The 20,072-nt window shown below is 53.8% G+C and overlaps 1 protein-coding gene across 1 annotated transcript; it reads right to left on the minus strand.

Moving 5' to 3' along the window:
- Positions 1–4,806: 4,806 nt before the first annotated feature.
- On the minus strand, positions 4,807–17,616 carry LOC147412369 (coiled-coil domain-containing protein 40-like). Its single transcript, XM_086481439.1, has 18 exons — positions 17,504–17,616; positions 16,151–16,319; positions 15,783–15,973; positions 15,177–15,260; positions 14,869–15,088; positions 13,880–14,034; positions 12,933–13,055; positions 12,414–12,535; positions 11,448–11,691; positions 11,158–11,340; positions 9,672–9,917; positions 8,698–8,911; positions 7,979–8,148; positions 7,763–7,854; positions 7,040–7,160; positions 6,188–6,376; positions 5,818–5,976; positions 4,807–5,057 (listed from the first exon to the last, which is right to left on the minus strand). Exons 1-18 carry the CDS (start codon positions 17,600–17,602, stop codon positions 4,812–4,814), a joined length of 3,027 nt encoding a protein of 1,008 aa, XP_086337565.1. The 5' UTR covers positions 17,603–17,616; the 3' UTR covers positions 4,807–4,811.
- Positions 17,617–20,072: the final 2,456 nt, after the last annotated feature.

Raw genomic sequence — 20,072 nt, forward strand, 5'->3', positions numbered from 1 at the left:
CACAAAGCTAGCACCCCTTTGGGGAAAGAAGCTGGGTCTTAAGATACAAAACAACAACAAAGGAACTGCAGTGAAGTAAATGATGTCCCTCCTAACTTGACCTAGGAAATCAGACATTTACCGTTCTCTTATCTTCAAACTCCTGTTGTCTTTGTTTGAGATCAGTTTGGTGCCACCAAGGTCTGACACCCCTATGAAGACAGGCTGAGAGAGTTGGGGTTGTTCAGCCTGGAGAAGAGAAGGCTCCAGGAGGACCTGGTAGCAACCTTGCAATACCTGAAGGGGGCCTCTAAGAAGGCAGGGAAGAACAATTCGCAAGGGTTTGTAGCAATAGGACGAGAGGTAGTGGTTTTGAGCTAGAAAAGGCTAGATTTCGGTTGGACATTAGGAAAAAGTTCTTTAATATGAGGGTGCTGGGTCACTGGAAGAGGTTGCCAGAGAGGTACTGGAAGCCCCATCCCTGGAGCCATTCAAGGTCAGGCCTGATGGGGCTCTGAGCAACCTGACCTCGTTAGAGATGTCCCGGCTTGTTGTAGGAGGCTTGGACTAGATGGCCTTTAGAGGTCCCTTCCAACCCAATACATTCTACAATTCGATGAAGGAGAGAGAGGAGGACAGGGGCAGGGAGTGGGACATGCAGGCAGAGAGAGAAAAAGCAGCTCAGGCAAGAAGCCAGAGAGACTGTGAACAACAAGGAGGGATGCAGATCGGGACAAAGAGGCAGTGAACAAAAAACCAGCCATGCGCTGCAGGACAGAGACAGAGGAAGGAAAAAAGAGGGGCAGGGAGCAGGACAGAGGGAGAGCAAGGAAAACCAAAGGGGCAGGTAGAATAGCAGAACAAGAGAGGGGCTTGGAAAGCAGAGAGGGACGAACAGGGAGCAGGGGACAAGAACAGACAGAAGAAGAAAGGTACAGGGAAGCAAAAGAGTGACGCCAGTGATGGAAGGTGGGAGGGCACAGGCACAGGGAGGCACCCGGAGCACAAGAGGGGTGACACGGCCCCAAGTGTGGACGGAGGGTCGCAATCACGACAAATTTATCTACACACTTGCAGATAAGCCGGCACGTCTTTATTGCAGCGCTGGGAAGCACGGGGACAGCTCCACCCGACGGGCTTCAAAGTTACATCAAAAATTCAACATCTTACACCCTTTTTCTGCAAAGTCAGGATCTTTAACAGATTTTAACATAAGCATGCATGTTATGCCCGCTATTAATTTTGACAGTTACAATGATTGGTCCGCCCTATTCTATAACTTTCTTAATAGTCCTTTCCTAATCTAGTCATTCGTTATTTTACTGATCAAAATCTCTGATATACAAATTAGGATGGGGAGGATGGGAGAGTCTTCACAGCAACATTCCTTTGTTTCAATGGTTTCATCACATAAGATAAGAGAACTAGCTGAGAACGTACAATTTCACCCCTTGTACCTGCCTCCCTCCCTCCTCGTTCTGTGTTCTGTACAGTTTCCCAATCCACAGCAGCTTCAGCTTTGGCCATCTTCCTAAGGCCTGCATCTGCTGTCTCTTAGCATAAGTGAGGTTTTGTATATTTCTTACCATAATGTAAATTAATTGAATCAGGAAAGAATTAACTATAAGACGTTAGTTGTTCATTCAAAACAATTAATTACCAATGAAATCAAAATTCAGATCTGAGTATAACGCAAGGGCCCAGGACTCACTGCCGCTCCCGCTCTTGGTGCTGCTGGGAGCATTTTACTCTTCAGACTCTTCTGTCTCTGCCTCTCTCAGCTCTTACAATATGAGGCTTCCTACATACACAGCCTCACGTGCGCACACACACACACACACTACATGGCTGTACCGTGCTTTGGTTACGCACACAGACCCCGCGGTGCATGTTGGTGACCAGCTCTGCTCAGGACTACTCACAGGGACCCTTCCTCACGCCGAGAGGCCGGCTGTCTCTTGTCTGCAGCTGGGGGCAGCTCGCAGCCGGATCCCCTTCGTGTCCTTCTCCAGCCGCTTTTCCTTTTGCCCATCTCTTCAGCTTCAGCCTGAGCTGGATGCAGCTGACGACATCCCCAGGGCAGGAACAGACAACCGAGCCCTGTCACGGCCTCTGGCAGAGGGAAAGAACCCTGACTGTCACAGCCGGCCCCAGGCCGGAGCCCCTCCTGCTGCAGCCGCTCCTGCAGACCCCGCTCCTTCCCCGCACTGCTGCTGAAGGCCCCTGGGTTAACAGAGCCCTGGGCCTGCCCGAGGCCCCGCTCGCCGCTGCCAGGACAGGCCGTGGGGCAGCCTGGGGCTGCGGGACAGGCCTCAGGGGAGGGGCTGGGGACGGGGCAGCTGCAGGGGGGGAGCGGGGCTGGGGGGGCTCGGGGGGGGTCTGAGAGTCGGCGTGTCCAGTGCCTGTGCTGGCTGGTCTGTCTCCCTTCTCCTTCCCCTCCCCAGCTCTCAGGTCACCCCCGGGGATGCCCCAACTGACCCGGATCCGGCTTGGAGCTCCCACCCACCACCCCCAGGCAGCCAGCAGGCAGAAGACACCCCGTCACACACCCAAGGGCCTCACTCACCTCAGGGGCAGCCCCAGCCCTCACCTCAGATGGGCCACGCAGCATCCCGGCAGAGCCATCCCAGGAGCACCCGTGCCCCCCGCCCGCGGCTCGGCCCTACCGATGACGTCCAGGTACTGCCGCACCACGCTCTTGGGGTCAGGGCCCAGGAAGACGTAGAAGTCCAGGATCCCGCCCGTCGTGCGCCAGGTCAGGGCCGGGCTGGGCTGCAGGAGCACATCTGGCGAAGCATGAGCGCCGGAGGAACAAGCTGAGGATGGGGACGTGGGCCAAGCCCATGCCCAGCACCTCCGTGGGACTCACCCATCGCGTTGCTGTTCAGCAGAAAGACGCTGTGAGCCAAACCGCTGTCCTCCATCACCAGGTAGAAAGGGTGGGAGCCGTAGAGGTTGACCTGGGGCTGGAGTAGAGCACAGCGCAGTGTGGGTGAGGCTCCGTTGGAGGCCCCAGCACAGCACCCACCCACCCACCTGCCTGCCACTGGCCAGAAGCACCGTCACAGCTCGGGGTGCAAAGCCAGGGCTTGCAGCCCCAGACACTGCCTGAGTCAGCAGAGCTCTGCCCCAAACAAGAGCCCTGGACCGTGTCAGGGAAAGCGGCTTCTGAGCAGCACAGAGCCCCAGGGAGGACAAAGCCTGACTTGGGGACAACGGTCCCACGGGCTTGCCCAGGGCTGAGGCCAGGTCCCAGAGCTCCACAGCCACGGATGCCTTTCCCCAGCCCCAAACAAGATGTCAGAGTTTGCAGGGCCACCCCCACAGGCGCAGATGAGCCACCTCCCTCTCCCTCAGCCCCGCTCCGTACCACAGGCGCCATATCCCAATTCCAGAGGGTGACCCTGGTCCACGCCGTGTTGAGGACCAGCGGCGTCTGGTGCTCCCCCAGCCCAGAAATGAAATGGGAGGGCAAAGAGGTGGAGATCTGCAGGAACTGGTCTGCGAAGAAGAGGGGCACGACGGTGGTGTTCAGCCTGCCGGAGAGAAAGGGAGACTCCGGCAAACAGCCCCAGCGGTGCCCAGCAGCCGGGTTTCGACTGATCTCTGGGACTTCTGCTTCCCTTCCCAGGCACCGAACCGCAGAGGGGCTCAAAGCAAAGCCCCCGCAGCCGCTGACCGCCACCCCGCTGCTGTCACCGCCATCCCCTGCCGCATCCCTGCTCCGTCCCACGCACCGCTGGGGTTGGGGCCAGGACCCGCTTCCAGACCGAATCCCTTCGGGAAGGCTCGGGGCAGGACGGGCACTTACAGGACCTGCTCGTCGCGCTGCCGGCAGACGACGAGGCCGAAGGGATCCTGGTTGATCTGCAGCCCGTAGAGCGGGGAGGCGGCTCGGCCGCTCGCCCGCGGCGTGGCCAGGGGCACCTCGTACCGCTGCCGGGCCGGGTCCCGCAGCTGCGGGGACAGAAGGGAGGGGTGGGGGTGTCAGCGGGGGGGTCCGGAGCACCGGGGCACCGGGCCCGGGGCCGGCTCGCACCGTGAAGCGGAGGTGGGTGGGGGTCTCCAGCGCCACGTCCAGCCGCCAGCTGCCCACGGCCCCCGGCAGGAAGCTGGCGGCGACGCGGCGGAGCCGGGTGGCGGAGCCGGTGGCGGTGGCCGTCAGGTTCTCCGCCCGGTAGCTCCGGTAGCCGCTGGGGAAGAAGCACCAGGGCGGGCCGGGGCTGGAGCCAGGGCTGGAGCCGGGGCTGGAGCCGGAGCCGGCGGGTGCGTAGCAGCAGCCCCGCTCCTCGCAGTCCGCCCGCGACAGCAGCCGCTCGGGGCCGCAGTCGAAGCGTTCGCCCGGGGGCACCTGGCAGCCGGCGGCCCCGGGGCTGCCCGCCGCGGCGGAGCCCAGCAGCGCCAGCAGCAGCAGCGCGGCCGGGAGCCCCGGCCCCGCCATGGCCCCGCCGGCCCGGCCCGGCCTCCCAGCAGGCGCGGCGGGACCGGCCCCGCGTCACGGAGGCGTCTGCGGGGCGGGACCGGCCCCGGGAGCGGGCGGGCGCCTTCCCCCGCCGGGGCCGGGGCCTTCCGCCTCCCGGAGCTGCAGGGAAAGGCGGTGAGAGAGGGGGGGCCCGGAGGGGAAGGGGGCGGCTGCCCCCAGCGCCCCAGGCCAGGGGGAGGGATGAAGCCACCCTTGTGCAGCCAAGGAAACAAAAATCAGTTGCACTGCTACTGCTTTGGTGACCACTACCTGCTACACAGACTTAGTTTTTAGATATTTGTTTATTTACAAAGCCTGCAGGCTCCAGCAGAACAAGAGCTGAGGGTTACATGGACGGGGTTCGTGGCAGTCAGGCTTCCTGCGAGCCCAGCCTGGAGCCCAAGCACTGTCTGAGCCACTGGAGAGTCCGGTAGTGCTGGGGATGGTCCTGCTGGATCTGCTGGACGATGGCATCGATGGTCTGGAGCCGGTGGCGCAGTTTCTGGTGCTCATTTCTCCAGGCTTGCTCCGTGCGGCACAGGGGAGTGTACGTCCCTTCCTTCAGCGCCTGCAGGTGCTTCCGGCGAGTCTGGTAGGACACGATCTCCAAAAGGTTCTGAGGAAAGCAACAACAGAAATTGCTTTGACAGCAGGCCGCAGAGAGAAAAGCACTAAGAAAGGCAGGTGACTTTTGTCACCGGTACTGGAACCATCACATTCTGAAAGGGAAGGGCTTCTGAAGAGGGACAGGGCTATCAAGTCCCCCTTGTACCGGCAGAACAGCTGCTAACGGGTACAGCCAGAGAAGTGGTTAGGTTGGAAGAGACCTTTAAGATCATTGAGTCCAACCATGAACCTAACGCTGCCAAGTCCACCATTAAACCGTGTCCCTAAGCACCACATCTACACGTCAGCTAATAGAAAAAAAAAAAAAAAATTAAATGTTCATCACAGAATTCCATAAACCAGAGAAATACCTGCATGCACAGGGCAACCCTCGCCAGGACAGAGTTTGACCAACCTACAACCTTTGCAGGAGGCCATTCAAGACCTTCAGCTGGCTCTCAAATCTGTGACATATGAGCAGCCAGAAAGCGCTCACAGAGGAGAGCTGTGACGGGGTATTTTCAAGACACAAACCATGTCCTTCAGGCTGATGTCTCCAGGTGAATGCTGCCTCGCTAAGAGTACAACTGCAGCCCCAATTCAGGACCCCCATGAGCCCTCAAGGTGTGCTCAGTTAACTTAAAGTGCCGCTAAAATGCCAAGCACACTCAGTTCAGGATGGTGGCGAGACAGGGAGATGGGGAGCCGGCACCAGGAGAAAGCAGCCGGTCCCGTCGGGCTCGCGAGCTCCAGGGAGCGGAGCCGCTCACCCGTCGCTTCCTGTTCCGACGAGCTTCTGCGTCTGCATCGAGGCCGTCGCACTCAGCCCCCAGCCTGCGCAGTTCTCGCTGCTTTTCCAAGAAGGCGGCACCGAGGGACGCCTGGGCGCTCTCCAGCTCCAGGAGGGTTGCGTTGCAGTCCTGAACGTTCTGGCAAACGGAAGAGAAGGAAAGGGCAGAGTGTGGTTCTTCGTCCAGCTGCACTCCCAGCCATCTCCCCAGAACTCTCCTGTGGGGTTTTTTAAGGAGCCTCCAAAGCCTGTCCCGTCTGTGTCCCGACACCCCGCGTGTCTGCGCTCAGCCCACCCTGGTGCTCCTTACAGCCCCGGTGAACTCCTGCAGCCCTGCTCTGCTCGCTCACCTTCTGGGCTTTGCTGATCTTCTTTCTCAGCTCCTGTTTCTTGCAGTGGAAGACGCTGTTGGGGACAAGCTTCTTGTCTCTTTTGTTCTGACCCTCTCCACAAAGCGCTATCACCTCTCTGCGAGAAACAGATGCCTCCATATCACGAATCATCGTCTCCTGCTGCTTCATCAGCTGGCCGTAGCGGACCTGCCGTGTGTCAAGATATGAAATAGGCTGAAAGTAACCAATGTTCACAAACGGCACCGAACCGATTCTGTGCGGCACATCCCCTCCACATAAACCAGACATACGTGACACGTGAGCGTTGGCAAGCCAAATTTGCTCTAAACCCAAACCCGGCTTGCCCTGTGTGGATCTGGAAAGCAAAGGGCTGGATTATCAACTCGTCTAAAGTAATCTTCAAAAGGTTTCACTGGAACTCCTTAGCAATAGGAAAAGCAGAAGAGTAAAGTAACCTGGGAACAAAAGGGAAGAGTTGCTTTGCCAGAAGACAGAAGGCTTCCCTAACCAGTGATTAAGATGATGCAATATTTAGTCATCAACATTCCTTTGCTTATAAATTGGGGTCACGGCATAAGGTGGCAAACATATTATGTTTTAAATAGATTTCTCAGGTGTCTCTAGACTCTGCTGCAGCCCATTACACGGCAGGCGCAAGGAAGGCACGAAGAGCATGCACGCTGGATGTATTTCATTCGGCCCAGCTGGAGGGTGTACGATTTCCAACATTGCTGTGGCCTGGCAATGCTGCTTCCCCAGCCCGTTTCTCATCTCCTGCCTTCAGCAACGCCGAAGCTGAATCCATCGTGTGCAGCTTCCCCTCCCCAGTGCTCCTCCCCCGGGGCTCACCTGCATCCTGTGAATCTCTGTTCTCATGGCGTGGAGCTCGCCGTGCCCTGACTCAGACTCCACCGCCGCACGCATCTCTCTCGTCAGCTGGATCTTCTTCTCCCACAGCAGGATTTGATGCCTTCAGTGACAGAAAGGGAAAGCGGCACCTTTGTCAGTGCCCGAGAGGACGCTCGCTCCCTGTGCACGCGTGGCAGCACGCTCCCGAGCTCAGTCCTGAACATGGAGCTGAAGGTGCAGCAGAACCTGAGGGTTTGCACGTGGGACACGTAAAAGGGCAGCCAGGAGCAGCGTGGAACCAGACAGGGAGCTCCGCCATCCACAACGTGGCACGGTGGTGGCACGGTGACTAACAACAAGCGTGCCCAGGCTGCCGGGGGCTGGTGGACCCCAGTGAGCTGCCCAGCGCAGCACGCTCGCTCCGAGTGACTGGCGGAGGAGAGCGCAGGCAGAGTCACCCCGTACAGATCTCAGCAACGTCCAGCACGAGCCTGCTGGAACTGTTAAAGCCGACATCCTCACGGCTCTCGCTGCTTGCAGAGACAGCTAAAGCACCTTTCAGCTTCTGCGCCCAAAAATCCATGAAACTCCTTTCATCTTCTCCGAGAAGGACAGAAGCACATTTGCTGTTGCTGGTTCAGTTCGATGAGCAGAGAGGAAAGGTGACATGGACACCTACATTCAAAGAGGGTGGCACAAAGCAAGAACCTCTCTGGTACCTACTCTGCTTCCACCAGGCTGTTTAGGAGTCTTTCCTTCTCCTCAGTCAGCTGACTGTGCTTCTCCTGCATCTCAACCGACTCTTTTTCTGCTGCCTAGGTTTGGGAAGCATAACATTGTCAGACAACACAACGTGGTCAGACTAAGAAAGATTTACACGGTCACTGTCTGCCTCCGATCTGCACGGGAGGCTGAGACCTGGAAATGAGATGTCTGTACCTTGAGAGAGCGCACAAACTCGTTCTCGGTGATCGTGTTGCCATATTGCAGCTCCTCGAAGCTGCTGCTGTTCTTGTGGATCAACACATTCAGCTTTATCAAGTCATTGGACATGTTCCTCATGTGACGTTCGATGTCTTTCTGCTCTTTTGTTTCCTGCTGAATTTCATCTACAGGTGAACAGAAAAAAAAAAAAAAAAAGTCTTAAAATTCCCACAAGCAGCAGGTGGAACACAGGCAAGGCATGACAGACTGCCATCAGACCAGACAACGCTGCCTGCAGAGCCACCTGCGTCCCACGTACCCAGCCAAACCGTTTTTCCACAAGCCCAAAACCCAAATACGGTTTTGAAGGAGACTGCTGTGGAAAAGAGCTGGTTTGAGCCAAAGGAAGCACCATCGTGGTGGGGACATTTACCCACCAACTACTTGCAAACGTTATTTAAGAAGTGTAGCACGTGACACGGCCACTTCGGTTCGGTTGTGCCCGTTAAGGCAGCGGGATCAGTCGGGACAGGGAATAACGCCAGGCAGAGCAGCAGAGGTGCCTGGCTCGTAGCCCCAGAGCAGCGCTGGGGCCGCCTGCGTTACTGCTCACACGGACGTAGGAGCACGGCGCATTCTCTGGTGAAGGTCTGGCTCACCCGTCCGTAAGCCCTCGCTCCCTTTTTCCTCCATTCACAGCTGAACGTTTTAAAAAGAGTTGGGGAATGACCTGCTTTCCCTGCGCACTTTCTTCTGCTGCATTACTGTGATCCGTTTCTTTAACGTGTCCAGGGAGGCTACTTGTTCCTCCCGTTGGTGTGTTAACTTGACCAGCTCTTGCTGCTGATTGAGCCAGTGCTTTTGTAGCGTCATCACCTCAGAGTGATATTCTTCTATCTGTTTGGACAGCTTGTTGATCTCCATTTCCAGTGGCCCCAGTTCTTGACCCTGGATGAGGGCAAGGTTGGGGATTGATCAGGCAGAAGCTGCTGAAGCACTTTTTGCAGAAGGCCGGTCCAGCTGCTGAGATGCCTACCGAATACTTCTGCTATACTGCTACTTCCTTTGTGCCTCTATTTCCCAGGAGCTGGATGGGACCAATCATTCCTGACCTCACGGGAACAAATGCAAGGGAAGCCCGAACAGCTCTCAGGCTCTGGGGCGAGAGGGGCCTCCTAAGCTCCTACAACAGGCACATCTGGGTGTCCAAGAGTCTGCCACAGCACTCATTCTTGCATTGGGCTCTATAAAGGTCTTGCAGCTCACGGTGCCAGGGGCAGACCTGGGTATCTATCAGCTGAATGGGGCCAAGCACCAAGTGATCTACATCACCCCGCCTGCTCCATTCGCCCCTTGTCAGGATTTGCAGGTTTTCTGATGAGACCCTAGTTACTCCCAGGGTATTGATGTCATTCAACGTTTTCATCAGGTGCAGACAACTCCCTGCAGAAATCTGTGCTGGGCACACCCTCATTTCACAATTCCCTCATGCCAGCTCCTCCCCCCCCCCCCCCCCCCCCCCCCCCGTGCACTAAGAGCTGTTTGACAGACGTAAACATTTACATTAACTAGTGCAGCTTTTAAACCTCTATACTGATGCCTAAAAGTTTTAACTACTCAGCACTTACACAGTTACATTTATCAGGGGCACCTGTGGTCACCACAAAGAATAAAATCAAGCCTGGGACTGAAATGGGAATGTACATACCCCCTGCCGCGCAAGAATCTTCTCCAACCTCTTGTTGTACTGGCTGAGCACCGCTTGCCTGTTCTCAGTCAGGAGACTGCACCTTGCAATCTCGCTTTCCCTGCAGCTGATCTGGTCACGGGTATTTTTTACTTCCTTGTCCAGCTGACAAAGTGTGTTTTGGAGAACTGTCAGCCTGCAGCTGGTATGAGTTCCATTCAGAATAACCTGGGCCACATCATTCTCAACCTTGGAAAAATGCAGCTCCTAGGAACGCCAACAGACAGAAAACAAATTACTGTCACCAGCAGCAGCCCATTGATTTGGAACGCCCGCTTCCTGAGGCACAGGAGTCAGGGGATTTAGATTCTCCTCCCAGGTCTGTGCCACAAGCTGCGAGCCAGCCACTTACCCGCTCTGTACCTTTGTTTCTCCATCTCCTGACGGAGATACCAACATTTACCTCTGCCATAAGGCTGCTGAAGAGCATGAAGGAGCCCAAACATCCCAAAGCCTTTAAGAGGCCGCGCTCATCACCTCTGCAGTTACCTGCCCTGCCTGGGTGTCTCCACCTGCCCGGCTCACCGGAGCAGGACATTCTCCACCACACCCGACAAACACGTCCCTCACCGAACCACCACCGCAGCAGCCAGAAAGGCGGGTGCCTGTTGAGCGCAGCGCGAATGCAGCCGGGTGACTTCTGCTGCCCCTGCGCCGCCAGCGGCCACGACTCTCTGGCTACATCCAGCCGTGCACCGCAGGTGCTGATGGGAGACAACGCGAGTGTCCGCTTGTTGGTGTGCCTGTGGGAAGGGGGCGGGGGGCCCCTCTCTCACAACGGAAGCCAGCCCTGGAACTCTTCCTCTTGCTCAAGATAATGCCCCCGATTTAAAAATCCCAGGGCCAGGCTGAAGTAACCCGCAGAAATACAGAGGTGTGGGTGCCTTGTTAGTGCCAGCCCACACAACTCAACACCACAAACACTACGCTGGATCTTCTCGTTTTTCTATCTGTTCCAGTTACACACTCCCAAAGAGAGCAACTGATCGTGCCACAAAGAACTGTGGGTCTGGTTCGATTGCTCCTTGGGCTGTAATCCTCACTCAGGAACGAGAGCAGGCCTGTATCGCATTCCATGATGCCGGACAGAGATACAGGTTAGTTCAATGGGGAGTACAGCAGTACTACATATCCACTGTCTTCCTCCAATACATAAGAACTGGTACTACTTTATGGTAAAAACTCCCAGAATTCATCGTTCTGTCCCGTTTTTTAAGTAAAGAAAGAACAGTACATTATGTGTCAAGGCCTTTTTGGCCAAACCCTCTCGCGTACACCAGAATCCCGCAATAAGAGCACTGGAAGAACCAAACTGAAGTCACAAACTCAGCAGACCTTCAACTGCAGATCTGAAAAGCAGAACGAAGGCGCGGACGAAACACACTTGAGAAACACCGCTCAGGGCGGTTTCCTTCCCCTGCCCTCCCAAACGGAAGAGATAACACACCAGGTCTGTTTTTCTCCTACGGAGCTTTGCAGCCAGCTGCGAGAAGTGCTTTGTGGCTTTGCTGGACACCATCTGGTCCTGAAGCTTTGCCATGATTTCGTTCTCCATCTGCACTTTGGCATCAGTTCCTTTCTCTATGTCCTTACTGATGGACAGCAACTGATTCAGACAAGCAGCTTGATCCTAAACGCAGGAAAGACAGGAGACAGGGTCACTACAACTGTTTGGGGAAGGGGATTAAACATCTGTGTCTGATTTGAAAGGTTCTTCTTCCAAGTAACTCTCCTCACCATCCTGGTCCTGTTGAGGGCCTGCTCTGTCTCGTGGAGAACGCGAGCGTAGGTGCCAGATTCCACCTTCAAGGCCTCCTGCCTGGAAAGGCACTGGGCAATCAGCTTCTTTGTCATCTTGGCATCGTTCTGTGAACGGCTCAGGATGGCGACAAGCAACTCATTCTTCTCCTCCTCCTTCCTGATTGACTTCCTACAGCCATGGATGTCCGTTTCTAGGGACTTGAGGTCATGTCTGTACTTGCTGGAGAGGCAAAGAGGATGGAAAATCACCACAGGGGAAGACTCACGCGCTGAACAGTCATCTACAAATTCCTCTTTTCAAACACGCTACTGCAGCGACAACAGACCAAGGAGGAAGATCTTTACAAAGGCCACCCTGCTGTGACAGTGCAGAGTCATCAGAAGATGGATGGAGACAGAAGACTGAAAAGCAAACGTACGTAGGAAAATTAATTCCCGCTTTCAGTCCTGTCCCCACCCCCCACTCTTACCAGGATGCCACCATCAAAGCACATTGCAGGGAATCAGCCAGGCTGACTCCAGAGCAAATAAGCGCTTCCTTTGGCAACAACAGGACGGTTTTCCTGATGATTTCTGAAGGCATCACAAAACCCTAACTGAGAGCGACAGGTAAAATCCCTCTTGAAGTCTAGCTCTTTGGATTGAGAGATGTTGCAAAGGTGAAGGAACTCTTCTAAAGGACTAAAATATGAACAGAAAAACTCTAAACAGCTTTAAAAACCCCACACATTTGGGGGGAGAGTTGTGTTTTGGATACAGAATAGTGACGAAGAACTGTGCTTCCTATCCTTTAACCTTACTACGTGCTTCAGAGCAGCAAACTTGTTCTGCTTGACATATCCTGCACGCGCAGCAATAAACTGGAGACGCACTGCCCCTTTCAGCAGCCCTCCCGTCCAACCCGTGTGAGGTCTCTCCTGGGACTGTTCTCAGATACCGTACCTCAGCAGCGCTTGGGTGGCGATATAGGCCTCATCTCTCTGCTTCATTCCCGCCAAGCTGCTATTCCAGTGGTTCATCAGTCGCTTTTTCTCCATGTTAATAGCCTGAACCTCCATACAAGCCTGGGGGAGAGAGGATTTGTAGACAGGATAAATCTATACTAGGCTGGGAAACCAAATTCACGTTACAATGCCTTTTTTTTGGTGTGTGTTCATAATACGCTGGGCAGGAACAGCTTCAGCTAACGTGCCTCTGGTTTATGGTCACCCCCGACCACAGAGCATAGGTCTGCAAGGAAAAAAATGCAGAGAGGGTGGGGGAGGAAGTGATTTATAGGCAATTCTTGAGGACAAAGGGAAAGACAAAACAAACCAAAACAAAAAAGTCTTCATTCCTCCAAACAGGAACTGATCATACAACTCTGTCCTACACTGTAGCTACCACGTGAGCATGAGCCAACGGGGTCGGTCCTTCCAGAGGGAAATATTAACCAGAAGCAAAAAAAAAGCATTCTCCTACCTCATTTGCTGCTTGCCGAGTTACTTTGGTGTCCTCTGCCTGAGCCACAAACTGAGCTTCGAACAGAGCAATCTGTTCCTGCAGCTCGTAGGCTTTCCGGGTCAAGCGGTCTACCAGAAGATCCTAGAGAGGCAGAGCCAAACAGCTCAGGATGAGTAACATAATCTCAGGCTTAACCAACTAAATTCTACAGCAATAACTTGGGCTGAAAATGAATTCAGTTAGCTTTGATTCCTACTGAAACTCTTCCATTCCTATCCAAACGACTCCTGAATGCAGCAGTGACAATTTTCAAGAGAACAAAACCTTCTTTGCTGGTTTTTATCGTTCCACCCACAGTAGGAAATTGGTCCTTCAGATCTGAAGCAGCATTCATCCCTGCCAGCATGGGTTACATTGCGCCACCTCTCCAGCAGCTGGGAATCTTGATAATTTATGGTTTAAAATCCTTTGTTAAAAACCATCTAAACCCATTCCATCTCAACCGTTTGCCCGCAATTCTGCATCAACAGTAATTAGTTGGTGTCCTGCTGCAAGCAGGAGGCAGCAGAGGGAGCTCCAGCACACCGACCGCTCAGTTCACCTTCCAAGTTCGCTCTTCCTTGGGACTCAGAGCAATTCTCCAGACTTCAACATATGATACTTCTTTGCTAAATATCTTTCTGCCCCCACACCCCCGTTGCCTGCGTGAAGAGTGATCACTACTGATTACTACTTCCTATTATAAGGCTCATAAAAAAATTCTGTTCAGTACATGCCACTATCTTGGTGGGGGGGATTCTTCTCATTTTCAATTATTTGGGGAAAATATCCCCAAGCACCTTCCATGGTGTCTGTATATTCACTACAGCCTTCCTTCTGCCAAGGCAGCACGTCCTCCGAGACTCGCCGCTAGCTGTCACCTGAATTCATTTATTTATTTGAAAGAAGAGAGTTTTACTTGATACCTGTTTTTTCTTTTCCACGTCAGCTTGGGCCTTCTCCAGCTCAGCCCTCTTTGTCGACCGTTTCGTTAGTAAAATATTATGGTGCATATGGTCCGTGTTCTGCATGTAGAAGAGGTGCAAGGCCAAGTTTTCAACCTGGGTCTGCATTGCAGAGACTGGGGAGGCAGGGGGAAAAATATTTACAGAAAAGTATGTTTGTAAGACACACTTTAAACAGAGGTAAAAGGGAAAGAAACACAGAAACACCCAAAGCCAAATTCGCACACTGACCAGCCAAATCAGCCCCCCTGAAATGTGAATTTGCATCGGCTTTGGAGTACAGCTCCACAAGCACAGCTAATATCTTGGTAAGCAATTCATTGCTTCCCAGCACTCAGAAGCCCAGGAGATCAAAGAAGGGGCGGCCTCAGGAGGCTGTGACTCCACTCCTCTGCCCCAAAACAGAACTGTCTCTTTCTCAGTCTGTTGAACGCTTCTCTATTTTTTTCAGCAACCTGCCAAACCTTTCCAGGCAGTTTATCCTACGCTGAGCTACCCTCGCCATCACAGTTGTTTTCCTGTCCCCTACCCACAGGCCTGCAGCACAACCAGCATGAGTCAAGTCCATTTCTTTGGCTGGGACGGGTTCCCACGCGGATGGCACTCTCAGGCTGCCGGGTGCCCCTCACGACCCACAACCTTTGCGATCTCGTCACACCCTTACAGAGACACAGGCAAACGTAACAGAGCGACAGGATCTTCCTCCTTCTAAGTCACAGAGCAGCCCATCTGCCCGGAACAGTTTTAGTCCTAAAGACCTTCTTAGAAGTACAAGGTAGCCACACGGTCTTAGAAACAACCAGGAATACCTGTGAAAGGTTTCAGCGAGTGCCTGATTCCTGATCAATGTTACTGTATTTTTCAATCCAATGCTTGACTTGGATTCAAATAAATCCCTTTCTCCACACAGTACTAGAGCCAGGAAACCTGGCAAGGGCTGCCTCGGTCACCTTTCTGGCGTTCATCGTGTATGTTCTGACACATTTGCTTGTAAGTAAGCCTGAGGCCCTCCAGCTCCTCCTCCAGCTGCTGACGTGCTGCGGCCACCTGAGAACGGCGGTCGTGGCTCTTCTCCAGTTCCAGCTGCAGGCGGGCCAGCTGCTGCTGCGCTCCGTAAAGAACCAGCCCAAGCTCTTCCCTCTCTGCTTGCCCCTTCTTCGCTGCTGCCCTCTGCAAACACAAGAGGAAACCAGTTACCTGGCTTCAGCTCGGGCAGGGGTGGGCTGCTGCGGGAAGGCAAAGTAAGAATGCCACGTACCAGTTCCTGAAGCTCTAGGCTCACTTTTTCCATCTGCTTAGTGAGGTGACTCTTCAGGGCAGCCTGGAATCTTCTCATCAGAGGCTGTCAAGAAGTATGACATTGATACAAGTCAACGTACTTGTGTAAAGAAATTATGAAGAAACCTTACTGCTACCCCCGCTGTTAAATAACACAGCGTATTTTCTGCCACAGACCCTTGCATTCTTCCTTTAGCTACGCTCACTGTAACGAGTGAGAGGAGTTACACAGTGGGTATTTGTTGACAGCAGAAAGCCACTACTGAGGATATCTGAAAGTCAGAAACACATCAGAAGAGCTGCCTCTGAGAGCCCATCCCCTCGCTCTTGCTGACAGTACTTCTCTTTCAGGAGCACTGAGGAGTATCAGATTTACCCACTACACGGCTCCCTCCTGAGCCTCCCGTTTGGGGTTAACCCTGAGGGAGCAGACACGCTCAGGAGTCAGTACTGCTGCAAAAGCCTGTTTTAAACACGTGGTTTCAGCCTATGGCTGAGCCGCTGCTGACAATCTACCTTGTGTATTTCATACAAATAAAAACAGCAGGTCTGCGAAGAAGAACGACAAGATTGGAGGACTTCTCACATGTTCTAGATCCAAGACAACCAGCTCTGTTTCTTCTACGGTTTCTTCACTTCTTCCACTCGTTTCGTGCCCCTCAGCTCCACGCTGCTGGCATGCCTGTTCCCGCCTTTGGTCACCATGCTCACTGGTGAGCTGATCCAACTGCTCAAAGGCAGTCTCTGAGCAGAGAGAAATGGGTTCTCCAATGTCACCTGGACCCCACCCCCCAAGAAAAAAAAAAAAAAGAAAAAGAAGACAAAGAAAATGCTTAGATTTCAAAGCGTTGTGCCTCCAGTTGGACTAACAATGATGAGAAAGGGAGAAAACTAGAAACTGTGCTTGACGGGTGGTATGGAGTGTTGTACTGTTAGCAAGGGACTGAAGGATACCTGACTCTGTGCAGCTGTTCCGCTCCGCTGACCACGCAGACACCTGCTGAGGAGCTCCTGAAGGAAGGGGAGAGTTTTCTCTCTCGGTTACTGGCTGCTCCATGTCACCCAACGCAGGAGGACAACTGTCTAATTCGACTTTGTCCAAGAAAGTCTCAGGGGATTTTTTCTGAAACGTAAAATCCACCACCTGAAACAGCTTTTCAGTCTGCCCTGACAATCTGCTTGTTTCTGTCATCACGAGACAAGAACGATGCAGACACAGAATCGGCCAGAGGGCCTTGTTCTAAACTCAGCCCACAGATACACTGGCAAAGCTGTGCCTCTGCCGATTCAAAAACCACCTTTACCCACATGCAGCACAACAGAGGAACCTCTCCAGCTCTGTCACAGCTTTTGTAGACTTTGTGCCTGACCAGTTAGCTTCTCTCTGTTCAGTTCTGGTCGGGTTTGTGTTGGCAGCAACAAAACTGCCCCAGGAGAATTTGAAATTACAAATACCGGCCATGCCTTCTGTGAATAAGATTGTGTGTGTTATTAGTGTCTCACCTCTGCAGAACTAACAAACAGCTCTGTAGCTCCTCTTTCTGCTGGGGGAAATGTCTCTTTTTGGTCCTGCAGAGGAATGGACCCTTCTTCTTCATTGTCGCTCCCATTCTCCGCCTCTACTGCCTAGCACACACACAGGCAAAAAGCAGAATAGCAGCGTTACAGCAGGTTGTGCATTTGGTTTAATGCTCATGCTACGGTGCTCTAACAACTGCTTTTTGTCATGGGAGTTTAATTTTGAAGTTTAATCTCGTTCACAAAAACAGTCACCCAGGCAGCATGAAGACGGTAAAGATCCTGACAAAAATTCTACACACCACTTTTAACTTCAGATGTGTCTCTGGCTCACGTCTATTTTTTTAAAAAATGCCCTTAGGGATTTTAGTCCTCCAGCTGGTGCTACACGTAGCCAAACTATTATCTTCTTTTTAAAGAGACACTGTTTTATCCTGTACCATCATTTGCCAAATTCAAATATCGTGCAGTACCAACAGACAAAAAAAACTTAGCACCACCAACCTCGAACACAGCCCCCGTACGTGTGTCTGTGAGATGGGGACAACCTCCCGTTTAACATGCCTACAGCCATCTGGGAGCTGAGTGAGAAGCACATGCTTCAGGACGCTGCTGACACACAGAACTACAACTACATTTAACTTGGTTTTTTTAATAGGCAGGGCAAGACTTCAACAACCGCTCCCTTGTTTTACTTCTCCCTATTGAAACTGCTTCCACGAAGCCATCACTCTGCAAGGAGAGCGTAGGAACATCATGCTGCCCCACGAACGTTCTGAAGGAAATCACCTCCATAGCAAGAGGCGACGGAACTCGGACGATATCCTGCGCAGCGGAGCCGGATTCCACCCCAGAGCCCTCTGCTGCGCCACCGGCGGCCTCCTCCATATTGCTGGGCTGGGGATGGCCTGTGCCTGCAACCAGAGCGGAGGGAAGAGTGAGAACCAGCCCGGCTCCCCGGGGCCCGCCAGCTGCAGGCCGCCGCGGGGCTGGGCACGGGCACCCGCGGGGCCGGGGAGGCCGGGCGGCCGAGGGCCGGGCGGTTCAAGGCCCGGCCGCGGCCCAGCCCCGCACTCACCCGCCGCCGTCTGCGCCATGTTCCCGTGTTCCCGTTGCCAGGCGACGCAGCAACACCCGGTCACGTGAGCGCTCCGGGCCGCACCACCTCAGCCCGCGGAGGGGGGGGAACGCGGGCCGCACCACCTCGGCTCGTGGAGATGGGGGGGGCTGTGGGGGGGGCGCTCGGCCCGCACTACCTCAGCCCGCCGGGCCCGGGGGGGGCCCGCGGCGTCCCGGCCGCCCTGGCGGCGCCAGCCCCGGTGCGGGGCAGCAGGTAACGGCGCCGAGGGCTGGAGTCTGGGCGGGGGGAGCTGCGGGGACGAGGCACCCGGGACGCTGCCCAGCACCCCGGGGATGCATCCATTTTCTTTTATCCCGCTCTTTGTCTTCCCTTCCCACCGGAGCCCCGAGGCGCTCGGTGTGCTGCCGGCTGGGGGCTGGCGGAATGCGAAAGAGTTCATTTTAACTTTATTTTCTGCTGTTCTGGGCTGGCTCCCTAAAGCTTGGGGTGTATTTAGGATTGCCCTCCTTTTGGGGAGGGGGTCCTCTCTCAAATTGCCCCAGTATCTACCTCTTCCTTTGCTGTTATCAGCAGAGACATGAGGGTGGATGGTCGGTGTAATAAGTAACATATTGTGCTTTGTTCATTAAACCTGTATGGGAAGGTATGGAGGGAAGATTTATGTGCCCGCAAGGCTTGATAGCCCAACCGAAGGACATCCGGCAAAGTAAACAAGACCCGCAGCTGAGGGGGTTGAGTAATCACATTCTTGCATAAGTTCACCCACAGGGCAACGAGGAAGACCTTCAGCCTTCATCCTTACGACCACCAGGAGGCAGAGAAAGACCCCCCAGCAACAGAAGGAACATGCGCAGAGTATCGCCCTGATTGCGACATCACGAATGCAGGAAATGAGACTGTATATAATGTGCTTACACGAGGCGGGAAGGCGCGAGCCGTTGGCGGAGCGCAGACTCCCCGGCCGCCCAGCGCTGCCTTTGCTCTTGTTCGCTTGCTAATATAATAAAATTCGCATTGGATTTTGACACTGTAAATTGTCCGTGTCTCTACCTATCACAATTTGGTGCCGTGACTCGGATCGCGACTAGATTGTGGCCTGCAGCTGCATTGGGGAGGCGCCCCGCCAGCCGGCGGCCCCTGCAGCCCTCAGGTCGCTTCTGTCTCGACCGACGACCCTAAATTGAACACTGAGCAAAGGAGAACCGGTAACCCTGTAATCTTTGTGCACGAAGCTCCGAACGAAGACGCAGGACGCGTGAGTATAGGCCGGGAATCCGTTCGGTTAGGGCTGGGTATCCTGGGGCACGGTGTATGAGACGTCCTGCCAGGGCGAAGTGAGTGCGGACCCTCTAGTAGTGCGTTTCTCGTAGCCCGCGAGGGAGCGAGCCCCAAACGAGGGGAGCGGTTGGGGTGTGTGTGTGAGTGCCTCAGAAGATGGGACAAAGGAAAAGCAAGCCCTTTGAGCCCATGGGAGAGGGGCCCCATGTGAAATTGCCCCAAATACCGCCCGATAGTCCCCTAGGGCTGATGTTGAAACACTGGGATAACTTTCCCTCTAGGCAGGGAAAGGATAAGGTAAAAATGATCCATTATTGCATAGAGGTCTGGGGCGGAAAACAGATTCGAGGAGACCATCTGTATTGGCCTGGTTTTGGATCATTTGAGGATTGGATATGTCAGGCGCTAAACATTTATGTTAACTCAAAGGAACCATTTAATTTGGAAGAAAGTGAATATGCCAGTCTGTGGATGGTGGCCGACACTAGGGTAAATTTATACCCTTTAAAAGAAAAGGGGGGTGGCTACCGAGGGAGGAAGAATAGAGAGGAAGAATTAATAAAGCTTTCAAGGAATATCAAGAAGCAGATGAGTCGCCCACTAAATGGTTAGAGAGACTACGAAAGAGTCTCCAAATGTATCCCAGTCTGAATGTAGACACTCAGGAGGGGCAGGCTCTGCTGAAAATGCAATTTGTAGCAAATGCATGGGAAGATATTAAAAGAAAAATTGAGAAGATAGATGATTGGCAGAACAGAGGTTTGGATGAGTTATTGAGGGAGGCACAGAAGGTGTTTGTCAGAAGGGAAGACGAGAGGTTTAAGAAGCAGGCAAGATTGATGGTGGCAGTGGCTCGGGAAGGACAGCGTGGGGGTGGGATTACAAGACGGACCCAAGACCTGGGGTGGAAGGAACAAGGAGAAAGTTATTATTGTGGAGTTATTGTGGAGTGTTATTATTGTGGGAAGAAGGGTCATATGAGAAGGGAATGCAGAAAGC

Source organism: Leptosomus discolor, unplaced genomic scaffold, assembly GCF_034619465.1.
Source record: "Leptosomus discolor isolate bLepDis1 unplaced genomic scaffold, bLepDis1.hap2 HAP2_SCAFFOLD_94, whole genome shotgun sequence".
In the NCBI taxonomy this organism is placed as follows: Eukaryota; Metazoa; Chordata; class Aves; order Leptosomiformes; family Leptosomidae; genus Leptosomus; species Leptosomus discolor.

Coding starts and splice junctions, on each gene's coding strand:
- LOC147412369 (XM_086481439.1), bottom strand. CDS start 17,602: ATGGAGGAGGCCGCCGGTGGCGCAGCAGAGGGCTCTGGGGTGGAATCC. Junction 11,341..11,447: donor CCCTCAACAGGACCAGGATG/GTGAGGAGAGTT, acceptor TCCTGCGTTTAG/GATCAAGCTGCTTGTCTGAA. Junction 9,918..11,157: donor GTAGGAGAAAAACAGACCTG/GTGTGTTATCTC, acceptor TGGCGTTCCTAG/GAGCTGCATTTTTCCAAGGT.